The 13,306-nt window shown below is 45.9% G+C and overlaps 1 protein-coding gene across 1 annotated transcript; it reads left to right on the top strand.

Annotated features, from left to right (window-relative positions):
- The first annotated feature begins 1,539 nt into the window (after positions 1-1,539).
- Positions 1,540-2,471, top strand: LOC146799045 (uncharacterized). The gene is made up of 2 exons (XM_085627825.1): positions 1,540-1,630; positions 1,858-2,471. Exons 1-2 carry the CDS (start codon positions 1,540-1,542, stop codon positions 2,469-2,471), a joined length of 705 nt encoding a protein of 234 aa, XP_085483951.1.
- Positions 2,472-13,306: the final 10,835 nt, after the last annotated feature.

The raw sequence follows: 13,306 nt of genomic DNA, 5'->3' as shown, positions 1-13,306 counted from the left end.
CCAGCACCGCGACGAGCACCGCCTTCATTTCGCACCGCGACCCTGGTCTCACCGACGCAATCAGACACCGCCACCGAGCTGCTGCTCGCACCGCGACCTGTGGGCACCGCACGCCACACCGCTGTACTTCGCACCGCAGTACAAGACGCGTGCCGATGTCAGTGCTCCTGACTGCAACAGAGAGGAGATCGACCTGCAACGTGTCTGACTTTGAGGGCCCCGACTACTCCTTCACCGAACTCCGGAACAGACGCCATCAGACGGCGTGTTTTTGGAGACTCAACGAGAGGTCATAGACGCCCTACATTTCTAAAAGTTACTGTTTGCGGGTCTTAGTAGTAAGAGGGTATTGCTTCCATCAAACTATCCTGGCCGCAAAAGTGACAGGTCTGGTCGCAAACGCTGGCCGCAAAAGTGACAGGGCTGGCCGCAAATGCTGGTCTTAAATTTGACAGGTCTAGTCTGAAATTTGACAGGTCTAGTCTTAAACTTCTGGCCTTAAATTTGACAGACCTGACAGCAAAAATGGACATGGCTGGCAGCAAACTCCTGGCCTTAAATTTGACAGGGCTGGCCGCAAACTGTTGTCCTTAATAACTCTGGTTTTAAAAGGGGGTGACATGTAGGGGTAGTCCTAAAAGTGGCAGGTCTGGCTGCAAAACATGGATAGCTGTGTATATGTTTAAAATTGCGCATAAAAGTGAGTGCATGTAGGAAATGTCTGGGCATGTTTTAAAACTGGGGGTTGCAGACAGATGGTGGGTGAACAGCTGCGGCTCAGTCCTGAGGCCACTTGACCGTGTTGTGTTGTAGAGGTGTATGCCTCTTTTAGGGGTTGTGACTTCTTAGAATACATATAAGCATGTGGCAAGAGCCGTGTACAGCAAGCAGACGTTTGAATATGAAAAGGGACCCACAGCCAAAATGAAGAGATGCAACCCGTTCGTGAAAAGCGCCAGGGTGGATGGCTCCCAGACCCTTATCAATAGATATTACCGCAGCTTAACACCTCTGGTAATGGATGAGAATGCTCAACAAGAAACACCTAGGGATATGGGCTGCGACGTTACTGGTTTTGGCACCGGCCTGTGTAGGCCTATGGAAGAACTTAGGCTCAAGGATTACGGATGCCAGATGGTCCCGGTTAAGTGCGACAGCAGCGATAGTGAGGGCTCGTGTAGGGACAGTGTGCTTGCTGGCCTCAGTTCAGTGGACATGGAGGACGTTGAAGAAGTTGTAGCACCTCCTACCACACCCGCCTGTGAAGACATGGACCTTCAGGAGAATACGGCTGCTGAGAAGGACGGTCTGCAACAGCCTGGGACAAGCGTCGAAGATGTTGGGGCCTCGCAGGACATTAACGACTCGCAAGATTTCAGAGCCGCCGCAGAGGGCTGTGATAATGCAGAGGTTAGTAGGAAAATATTATGAACAGGTAGTTACAAAAATGATGTATTTTATTTCTTCAACTAACGTATTGTCATTCTGTCTTCTTTTGACCCCTAGAGAGCAAAACCCGCTGGATGCACATACTTCATAATGCACTATGGTAAAGAGGCTGTAGAACCCCCTAACACACCCGTCTATGAAGACATGGACCTTCAGGAGAATACGGCTACAGAGAAGGAAGGTCTGCAACAGCCTGGGACAAGCGTCGAAGATGATGGGACCTCGCAGGACATTAGCGACTCGCAAGATTTCAGAGCCTCCGTAGAGGGGTGTGAAAATGCAGAGGTTAGTAGGAAAATGTTATGAGCAGATAGTTATAAAAATGATGTATTTTATTTCTTCAACTAACGTATTGTCATTCTCTCGGCTTTTGAACCTAGTGAGAAACCCCAAAAAGGTCTGCTACAGAGTGGAGGCATGTGTCAGGGTGGCGACCTGCAAAAGCGAACAATGTAATTTTCAATTGTCTGTGGGGTTCAAAACAAGCTGAAAGTTCCACATGTCAAAACCGTGAGGGCTGCGATAAGTGTGTATGCGGCTCTGACGCGTGTGAAAAGGAAGAGCCAGGATTGACCGACGACGACCGACAGGCAGTTAAGGCTTTCGCCACGTCGGTGGTACTAAATTGTGTCAAACGGGACTATTACAGCCTTTGTCAAGGTCATCAAATCAAAGATCCTCAGCAGGCGGCGCACGAATGCTTGTGTGAATCGTACAGAACAAGAACAATACGTTATATTTGTACTTTGCTAGACCCTTACAAGGTATATAAACTGCTAAGGGTTGTGTATGGTTTGTACAATGAAAAGAAATATGTCCACCCCGATATGTTGATGATCTTGATAGGGGCACTCAATGAGATCCGATACGCCTTAGACCCGAGCTCAAAACTAACCGTTATGCAGGGAATGGACACTACTTTCAATAGAAGGATGATAGAAAGACTCATAGCAAGGCGTATGTGTAATGTGTACAAAACAAATAGACAAGCAGGGTCTTTGGCCCCCCGAAGACTGTTTTAAACAGGTTCTTATGTAACGTTGCATGATAGCGTGTATTTAGAACAAACTAGTAGAATGTTAAACCCAAAAGGGTGACGCTGTGTTAAGCCGGACTATGCAGAATGTGAAAAGATATGAAACCAATGTCTATGATTTTGCTAATAGTCTTTATTTTTTAATAAAATGTTCTTACACAAAACAAGCGTCATTCATTGCATTGTGTAACGGCTGATAACATGCAGGGGGGCGTGTTAAGAAAACTTTATTACGATACTAGGGGAGTTGGTAGCTTGGGGAGCGCCGAAGCTCTATATAGAAGGGCTGTGGATGAAAAGGAGTCGGTAAGCAGAGAAGCTGTGAAGACTTGGTTATCAGGCGAGGAGGCTTATTCACTCCATAAACCGGCCAGAACACATTTTAATAGACGCCCAACAATCGTTAATGCGCAAATAGATTATCAATGGCAAGCGGACATAATAAGTCTACAAGATATAGCAAAACATAACGGATCTTGTTATATATTAACCGTCATAGATGTGTTGTCCAAGTACGCCTACGCAGAGACGCTGCGTGATAAAAGTGGGGCTAGCGTCACAGCCGCTTTTAAAGCCATCTCCGATAAGGGGCGTATTCCTCAAAAACTACAATCAGACGCCGGAAAAGAATTCTTAAACAAGGCATTTCAGAAATTATTAAAGCAACACAATGTTCAACATTTTGTAACACACACGGAGGTAAAAGCAGCTGTTGTAGAATGGTTTAACAGAACCTTAAAGTCTAAGATGTGGAGGTATTTTACGGCCCACAACACCTACAGATACAGGGATGTCCTACAGGCTTTCTTAGCTGTATATATAATGCCAGTTATCATAGGACCATCAAAAGGGCCCCCGAAGATGTGACACCTAGTAATTCGTTAACTGTTTGGAGAAATGTGTATGGTCGTAATTTCGATACAAAGGTGAAGAAGCCTGTTTTTAAAAAAGGTGATCACGTAAGGATTTCAAAATTGAAAGGAGTCTTCACGAAGGGTTACCAGCAGACTTTTAGCGATGAAATATTTATAGTGGAAAGTGTGGAGCTTAAGGAAGGGCTGTATATTTAAAGGTTAAAGGACTACAATGGGGAAACGGTGTCTGGGGTTTTTTACAAGGAAGAGTTACAAAAAGTGCCAGATGATCCGAACAGGGTGTACAGGGTTGAAAAGGTTCTGAAAAGGAAAGGTAGCGGGGCTAAGAGCCAGGCATATGTCAAATGGCGGGGATGGCCTGAGAAATTTAACAGTTGGGTGTTGGCCAGTTCCCTGAAGGGTGTGTGAGCTCAAAACAGCTGATACGATGGAGACAAAACCCTTTTATATAACCTTACCATCCAACGCCTCTAAGGGCATGTTCCCCAACAATCAGATTTCTAATTACACCGTCAAATTGGCTAAGCCTGTGGACCTGAAAGGGGACTGGGAGGTTGCCCTAACAGAAATCCAGTACCCTAGAACATGGAATACCTTTACAGCGGCCGAAACCAAGTTCCAATTCAAGTGTGAACAGGACCCCAAGGTCATAAACGTATCCTTCCCTCACCGCTACTACCCAAGCGTTTCAAGCGTTGTCGAAGCCATCAACAAATCCATAGCTGCCATAGAACCGCTGCCGAATATTCATCTGGTGCTAGATAACGTTAGAAGGAAGGTGTTTCTCAAATCCATAAATCGCAATACCCTGTTTAACTGCTCCGGTAAATTGAAAAGGGTTTTAGGGACAGTACAACATGTGAAAAGTCCGGTGGAACAAGATCACACGTGCCCCGATATTAACGGGGGGTTCTACACGCTCTATGTGTATGGTGATATTGTAGAGGCTCAGAGGATCGGGGATAGTTACTCGCCGCTGTTAAGATGTGTTCATGTACAGGGTGATAATAATACCATGGTCAACATCCAATTTAACAAACCTGACTACGTCGCAGTTTCTAAAAACCATTTTGACACTATTTCAATTATGATCTACGATGATCAGTCTGAGCCGGTGGCCTTTAAATACGGGAAAGTTATTGTCAAACTTCATTTAAGGCCTAGACACGACAGGGGATATTAAGCAGCAGGAATGGTGGTTATGAAAACATACGGGGACCCGTCCATGTACAGGGACTATTACAGAAGTCAAGCCGGTTATGGGGGACCCCCGCACTTTCAAGGTTCACCAGTTATGTACGGGGCTGGCTTATGGGGATTCTTTAGGAGTCTGTTTAGAAGAGCTATGCCTTTCCTGAGAAGAGGCTATGAAATTGCAAAACCTCATGTTAAGACGGCCGCCACGAGCATTGCCCAGGATATGGTGGGGTCTGTTACATCGGCGGTTGCAGAGCGCATGAACAAACAGCCGCAAGAAGGAGCGGGGCTGCTGTATAAGCCACGCGCGAGTGTCAAAAGGAAACGTGGGGTTTCCAGACGCAGGGGCCCGCCGCCCCCTATAAAAAAAGGAGGAGCTCTTCAAAACGCACTCAGAAAAGAAGAGCCCCAAGAAGGAATAGAGCTGCCAAGAAGCGAAACGGCTCTAAAGTAAATATTTTTTTAAAGCCTCGTAAACAGCACTATGGCCTTCGTACATTGTGGATCAGGAGAGTGCGCCAAATCAGAGTTAGACTTGTTTACTCTAAAACCCACGCAAACAAGCATCGAAAACAGCTTCTTCATGGAGGTATCACCTTTAGCAGCATTGACGCCGCTGGCCCCCATAGAGTTTTTTGTGTCAGGGTCCACGGATATGTATTTGGATCTCAACAACACGTTGCTACATCTTATGTGTAAAATCGTCAAAGCCGATGGGACCGACATTGAAGACGATGCTAAAGTGGCAACGATCGCTTACCCTCTAGCTACCCTGTTTAGCCAAGTGGACATCACCTTGGGTGATCGACTCATCACCCAGAACGATAACATGTACGCCTACAGAGCCTACATCGAGAGCATTCTAAATTACAGTAGCGATGCCCTTGACACACAACTTTCAGCGGGTCTGTTTCACAGGGATACATACGGACAGTTTGAAATCACAGCTCTGGATGGAGCCAATAAGGGTTTTATAAAAAGAGCAGGGCAGGCGACAAGTAGTCGTACCTTTTGACCTCCTAGGTCGCATACATTCAGACCTCTTCTTCCAAGATAAACTGCTCATCAATGGAATTGATCTTAAGCTCAAGCTCACTCGCAACAAGGACTCATACTGCCTCATCAGCGGGGATGCGGAACACTACAAGCTGAGCATCCTGGCCGCGAGCCTGTTTGTAAAGCGAGTGAAAGTGTCACCGAGCGTCAGGTTAGCGCACGCCGAAGCTTTACAAATATCCAACGCCAAGTACGCTGTGGAAAGAGTATCTCTGAAGGTATTCAGTATACCTACAGGAACCCGCTTAACACAGCAGCAGAATTTATTTCTGGGACAGCTACCCAAACTCATCATCATAGGCTTTGTGGACAATACAGTTTTTAGCGGCACCTATGCCTCAAACCCCTTCAATTTTAAACACTACAACATCAACTACGCGGCGCTGGTCCACGAGGGCAACGTGATTCCTGCAAAACCCTACACACCCAGTTTTACAACCGCCAACTACGTCAGGGAATATCAAGGGTTGGTTTCGATAACCGGGAAGCATCAAAGGGACTGTGGTGTGGCCGTGTCACGTGAAGGTTATGGGAGCGGATACACGCTGTTCGCATTCGACCTGACACCCGACATGGAAGATGGTGATCACTACAACCTGGTAAAAAACGGGAATCTAAAAGCTGAAATACGTTTCGCCGAACCGCTGAGGGCGAATGTGAACATGGTCGTATTCTCGGTATTCGACAGCATCATACAGATCAACCACGCCAGACAGATTTTGTTCGACTATCTTTAAAACATTTGTGAAATGGACACTGTGCAGATACGGGACTTCTTAAACAGGCATAAATACGCTAGGAAATACTTTTTAGGGGTTTTCCCTAGCGATGGGTTACCAACCGAAATAGGGCCAGAAAGACCGAGCACCCTAGTCTTTAACACCGACCCTCATGACAAGGGTGGGACACACTGGGCCGCCTTGTTTATAGCTAGGGACAAGGTTACAGTGTTTGACAGTACAGCAGAGTTCCCTGAACACCGTATCTATACACGTCCCATATTCAAGTTTGTGAAAAAAGCTGCAGCGGTGGTGGAGTATAACAAGCTGAGGGTGCAGGATTCCATGGCCATCACATGCGGGGAACACTGTATTTATTTTATCAGTAAAATGTCAGAGGGTGTTTCGTTTAGAAATTTCTTAAATCTATATTCAAGGGATCTTGTTAACAATGACAGTATAGTTGTGAAATAAGTAAAAGAAAACACAAGGTCGTCGGTCAGACCTGTGAAAACCGAATATGCAGTTTGTCAAAACTGTAAGGGTTTATAACAGTCGTATGCTTAATGTTGAACATGTAAAATAAAGACATTATATTTAAAAAAAACATGTATTCAGACTCCGTATTTCAATATACATACACCTTAAATGTTTTAAAAGAGGACTGAGACGGATTGAAAAGTTATAACGTGTTTATTACAATCAGGTTGGTAGTTGGGTCGTTAGTTTCACAAACTTTATTGAAGAAACAAATGAAGTAGAAAAAGCCAGGAACGTTTATACATATAATACACACAATTATTCAAAAAGTCTGTGGAACCATCAAGGCGTAATCCACGTGAGGGGTTTGGGCATAGTCTTTTTGCGGGGTGGCACCGCTGGTGCAGGGGTCGACCATGTCGGGGATAGCCTTCGAACTTCAGAACTTGTAGGCGATGGTAGTAGGGGGTCCTTCAAATTTTCTAGCAGGCGCCGGTGTTCATTATTCCCAACGAGCGTGGTGGGTATATTGAGTTCAGCAGCGGCTTGCAGAAACTGCTCCCAACCACGAGGTGCATTTTGAGGCGTTAGGATTTTGGGATGCGTGAGACCTTTGACTATATCGTACATGTGCGACCCTGCAACCGGGTGTCCCTTGTAGAGAAATTCACCTCGCTCATTCCAGGAGGTTAGGTCTTTAGAAGCTGCGAGTTTACTCATTATCATCTGTGCAGCCCCTCTGTGCCTCTGGCTTATATTTTTTAAGAGATCGCCAACAAAGGTATCTGAGGATGTTGCAAGATCAGGAGGCGGCTGCATGGGTTGTGGGGCGTTGGCTGGAGCTGGTGGTTGTTCAGAGTCTGGGGTATATAGAGTCAGCTTGTTTTTCTTGGTATTCCACATGGTGTATGAATTTAAGAATTTTTTGAGAGTGGCGGTGTAAAGGTTAGCCTTGTCGTAGGGATTTAGATCGGTCCTGCTCAAAATGTCTTGAATTTCAGTATCCAGGCGTAGAGTCTCAATTCTACGTATATCCCAGGCGTTGTCCGAGGAAGACCCCAGATGCTCCATTTGCTGCCTAGGCACCAGATACATTTTTGTGGCATGTTCCATCACCGGCCCGTGATGAGGCTTGTAATTATAGGTATAGCAATGCCCAACAAGTTACCTATAAAACCCCCAGACTGTTTCACCAGTTTCTTCTTTGTGATGAGCAAGGCCCTTTTATTACTTAGCTTCCTGATAAGACCCCTCTTCTTCTTCAACACCTGTAACTGACGCTTTGATATAGGAACGTTGCCTTTTAGGGTGTTTAGGGCTATTTCTGAAATTGCAGACACTAAATTGTCAGAAGCGGCGCCCAGGATGGCCTTTCTGTGTTGGGGGCTGGCTGTAGCAAGCATTTTCAGGAGCGCTAGATTGTGACGTAGGTGGGCAGACATGGTCACCACTGAGCGTTATAATGGCTGAACTGTAAATGGCTCTAAAAGACATCAGCGTTGCTTTTTATAGGGCCTAGTCTTGGGCTTTGGGGTGTAAACTACAGGGAGCTCTGGGGGAAAAATATCAGCCCTTAGTCTATAGTCTTCTAGAGTTTCATTTTTTAAGTCTACCAGCAGGTACCCGTGGGGTTTTGATGTAGCGTCGCTAAAGGCCTCCATGAAGAAGTGTGTGTTTCCGGGGTACATCTGTTTAGCTATGACGGATATTTGTTGTTTGTCACGGGGGGTTTTAAATAAAACAAGGTATGAAGCGTTGAGGGCTATAGACCGACTGTTCTTGCCCTTGTAAAACAAGTTCTGCACAATGTAGCAGATGCTTAGATTGCGATGATGTGAATATTGAGTAAAAGCTCTCTCTAACTCGGGATGATCACCCCCTTCACGCATCAGGTCATCAACAATTATCATATTTACAAGGGTTGGGGGCAGTAGCTCATCATCGTTTAGGTTATCCGGTATACCCTCTATAAATTTGATATGGGGGGACCGACGGCCCAAGTCTGTATAAAGAGGCTGCCAGCATGAATAAAGCCATACAATATTGTTAGGGGTTTGTGATAAAGCAGAGTCGGCATTTTCTAAGACTTTTTTTATAAAGTAGCTTTTACCGCAGTTTGAGGGGCCTGCTAGAACGCAGGAGAACGGATGCTGTAACCTGGTGTCCATGATCTGGAGGCTGGTTCTCTAATGGGGTCTAATAACCATAAGGCAGTGTTTTATAGTCAGCAGTCAGGACCCTTTTATCAAAAACAACTCGCAATGTTTTATGTAGGGGCTGGGTTGTAATTTCCCACTTCTTTTTGGATCTGACTATGCAGAGCTGGTTCACGACTATGGTTTTAGCATTCTCAGAATCGTCTGCTGTAGCGTATTCATGCACCAGATTCTTCAGACTATCAAAATTGATTTTTAGGGTGTTGCTGACATTTAATGTTATCCCTTTGACCTTCATACACACCTTGTTCTTGTTGGTATGGTAACTGTATGTTTTAGGCCCTGAGGAAGTATATTCTTTTATATACTCATCCTTATCTAGCTCACTGGTTAGATTACCCAGATAATCTCCTAGAGGAGGGTCTTCATCCCCAGAAAAATCACTGAATCTGTATCGTGATACAAGCAGCGATCCTGGAGCTTATCCATAACCCCATAAAGCTCTAGACGAGCGTGGGCTGTCGTGAAGCAGGCTATGAAAATGTTTGTTACTCGATGTGGGGTACTCTTGGGCATATTTCCAACACAAAGCCGCGGTATCGTCATCGATAAAATCGCAGCTGGACACATCGTAGCAGGGGGCAAACAGGTACTTGAACAGTTCATCAGGATCTGATATTAAGGTAGTATTTGAAAGGTTTGTGCGCTATGTAAATTTTCCCCATAAGGAGTTGAGACAGAGTTTGGCTAACTGTCGGCGTGCAGGATTGACCTCTATCAGGTGGGGGCGTAAACGGATACCCTCATGAGCGTAGTAGTCGGCGATGTATTTCTGTTTTGCACCCTGACTAGTACACCATTCAGGATACCCTGAGGCCTCCTGTTTGCCTCTGAGAAACAAATTAATGTAGGGGGCAAAGAGTTGTGTTGTAGTGCTCTTAAATTGCCACACTTCGTGTACTCTACCTAACCTGTACCCTTTCTCTAAGGCAGCTTGTACCTCGTTGCTACACCATGTCCCTGTGAGCATCCTTTGTTCATCGGTGTGTCTGCACCCCGCAACCTCTTTAAACATCGCACATGTTCGACAGAGGGGGAACATCAGCATACCATCGACTCTACATGGTAACACAGGGAAGTAAAGCTGCTTAGGCGGATAGATTTCACATTTGATAAGCCCAAAGTATTCGGATAGGGGCTTAAAATCTCTATAGATGATGGTGGAATGACCCAGTGGGTACAACTTCATTTTGTTCACAAAAGGGTACAGACTGGTGAAGTCATAGTAGTGTATTTTCTCACCCTTACCAACGGCCTTGTACAGTTGTATGGCATTTGTACGCCCCCCAAATAAGGCATCTCGGGGCTCCAAAGGTGTGGGTAAATCATGAGTCATAAACGAGCAGAGGTCTGTGTCAGTTTTTAACATGTCTAACCACTCGTGCTCCCAAAGAACTCTCATAGCAAAGCCCTGATTTTCAACATACTGGGCCTTTGTCAGAGTATGTCTGTATAAGTGTTCAAATTTGGCACCCAGCATTTTGTTATACTCGTGGGGTTTGTAACACTTGGGGCAGCCGTGGTAAAAACAACCGTTGAATTCAAAGGCTGTCGGCACACCCTTAATTACAGAGTACCCGTCCAGGTAATAGGGTCCCAAGCGGTATTCACCACCCTGTAAGGCATGTTGAATCTGGATGTCCTCCTTCTCAGAGATGTGCATGAGCCACTGGATAGAGGGGGTTGAATAACGTTTCTGTTTACCGTTATAGAGGTCTGACGGTACTAGAGCTATAGTTTCCGGCACTAAAAACATGTGTTTGTAGATGGACATACACATGGATGCCAGAGTGACGTTTTGAAATGGGTCTATGTATTCGAACGCTTGTTGTATTTTAGGGGTTTTGGATGTCAAGGCCTTGACTTTCTTAGGCATTGTCTTAGGTTTGAAGACCGTGACTTCTTTCGTCATAGACACCACAACATCTCTGAAGAGGTTACAAGCTTGCCGGAGGATCATTACATCAGCCTGACAATAAGCTTTCAACTCTGTTTGAAAGTGAAACTCCTTTTCACGGTTTTCAGAGTACCACTGTAGAAAGCGCGCTTTCTCATCAGGCATCATGTATTCAACCCCGTAGCTGTCAGGAGGAGGCATAGGTCCCACATAATTCTGGTTAGCCCAGGTGTTAAAAAAATGTGGAAAATAACCCTTACAGCCTGGGAACCCAAAGGCCTTTGGCAGCATGCTCAATTTCATGGGGAGGAAATTCAGGGTGTCTATGAACCGTATTTTTAAAGGGCATACCGTCATCAGCATCAGTTTAGAACCCTGGGTTATGAGTTCCACCTGTATCTTTTCACGAATCATGTCGCGTAGAATAAAGAAGGAGTCATAGGCTTTCGAGTTGTGGGCGAGCATGGTATATCCTTGGAATTTGGCTTGAATTAAAGTGCTTAGGAAATCACCAACACATGTTCGGCCCTCAAACTCCCAACTGTCGTCGGAGGTTAGATGGTGTGCGTAAATGTAGTTAGGCTGGTGTACCCCCGTCTCTTGTGTGCACTCTATATCAAATACTATATAGTCTTCGGTCTTGGTCTGCGGTGGACCTTTAACCATATAACACTGGTGGTTGGTGCCAGCCTTGTAAGACACGTGGCAGCGGGGACATATCATACCTTTGCACTTGTGATCCACTGCCACATATCGCCCACACTCGGTGCAGTCCTTTTTAGGGACGCAGTTGTAAGATTTCTCGTGTATGCTCAAGCAGTTTTGCGAGCGACAAAACATCCTACATGTGCCACACCTCACCTTCAGGGCGGCGTCTTCTATACAACCGGCCCTCTGACACATCTTACAATGCATTTCACACTGGTGACATGCTTTATTGGTGTATATATGGTCGCAGTGGGTGCACACATACCTGGCTCCCAGAAAACCTTTAAGGTTCAAGATGCCGTAAAAATGATTTTCAACGTGGAGGACATATACGGTCTTGTTTCTCACAGGTCCCCCGGTTGTAAAGTACTTCCAGGAACTGTTGTGATAAAGAACTTTCACCGTCACGGCGAAATAGTTCTCAAAAAAAACCTATATCGCCAAAGCCGACCATTCGGTCAGGAGGTATTTCAAGAACCTCATGGGCTTCAGCAGCTCTAGACATGACCGCGTCAGGGGTCTTGCAATCAATCAGCAGCCCCACGATGCTGGCCGCCAGACATGTATTGGCCGAGGCGTTGCTAAAGTTGAGCAGCCACCTCTGTTTCTTACCAATTAGTTTACTGTATAGTATGCTCTTTAAGGGTCTGGAAACACCTCCCCCCTCACGCCCCCGTACAATAAGGGCTATGACTCTAAAAGTGCCATAGGCGACTAGTTCAGCCATACTCTGTAAAAGCCTTGAGACGTTTTCTAAAAATTGCACAGCGTCAAAAACATCTCGGGTCTTCCGCCTGGTGAACAAAGGAGTGTCAAAACCCTGCCCCTGGAAGCGGAGTTGGAAAAAGTCATTAGGCCCCACATCGTGTAACAACCTTTCTATGAGCACCTGCACAGCCTGATGTATAGCTAGAACACCATGAGTGGTTGATGTTATTTGGTGTAGGTTAACAAATCTAAACTCCTCATAGTGTTCTATGGCCCTAAACCTCTCTACTTCGCGAGTGTAACTTCTATCACTCTCTAAAAACAAGGGCTCAGGTCCCTCATCAGTAGGATTGTGATTTGTGGAGGTGTTCTCTGATGTGTCATTTTGGGGGGGTCGGGGTGGGATCTGTCTCAGGGGTCCTTGTAAACCTGCGGGTAGCGCATATTCGAGCCTTCTTCAGCTTATATATTAAAAGCCGTCGTTGCTTTGTACTATTAAGCCACTTTTGTTTTTTCTACGGGCCCAGGCTTTTCTAGATACAAAACCCCCGCCTATCTGAACAAATAGGCCTGTATCATTGGTCGCCTTGTTCATGGAGGCCGCCGCTACAGTTCCACCCCTAGGTCCTTCTGAATGCTGTGGTGTTTGGAGTTTTAAAGCCAGCCCCCCTACCCCCTTCAAATGGCCGACCCTCGGTATGTTAGACCCTGACCCTATGTATTGTCGGTGGTGAAGTGTTGGTTTAAGTGTTTCAGGCTCTGCTGTTGAAGCTGCGGTACCTTGTTTGAAGGGGTTTAGGCAAACAGCGGGGTCTTGTGTGAGGGGATGTGGGGAAACAGGGGGGTCTTGTCTGAGGGGGTGTGGGGCAGCAGATGGGCGCTGCTTGAGCAGTTTTAAGAAGCGTACAGACTTTGTCACTAACCTCTGGACCTGACGGCTATATTTTAGAGGCCGCTTATGAGCA

This window comes from Triturus cristatus, chromosome 9, assembly GCF_964204655.1.
Source record: "Triturus cristatus chromosome 9, aTriCri1.1, whole genome shotgun sequence".
Taxonomy (NCBI): Eukaryota; Metazoa; Chordata; class Amphibia; order Caudata; family Salamandridae; genus Triturus; species Triturus cristatus.
This window is presented reverse-complemented; position numbering and strand designations above follow the sequence as displayed.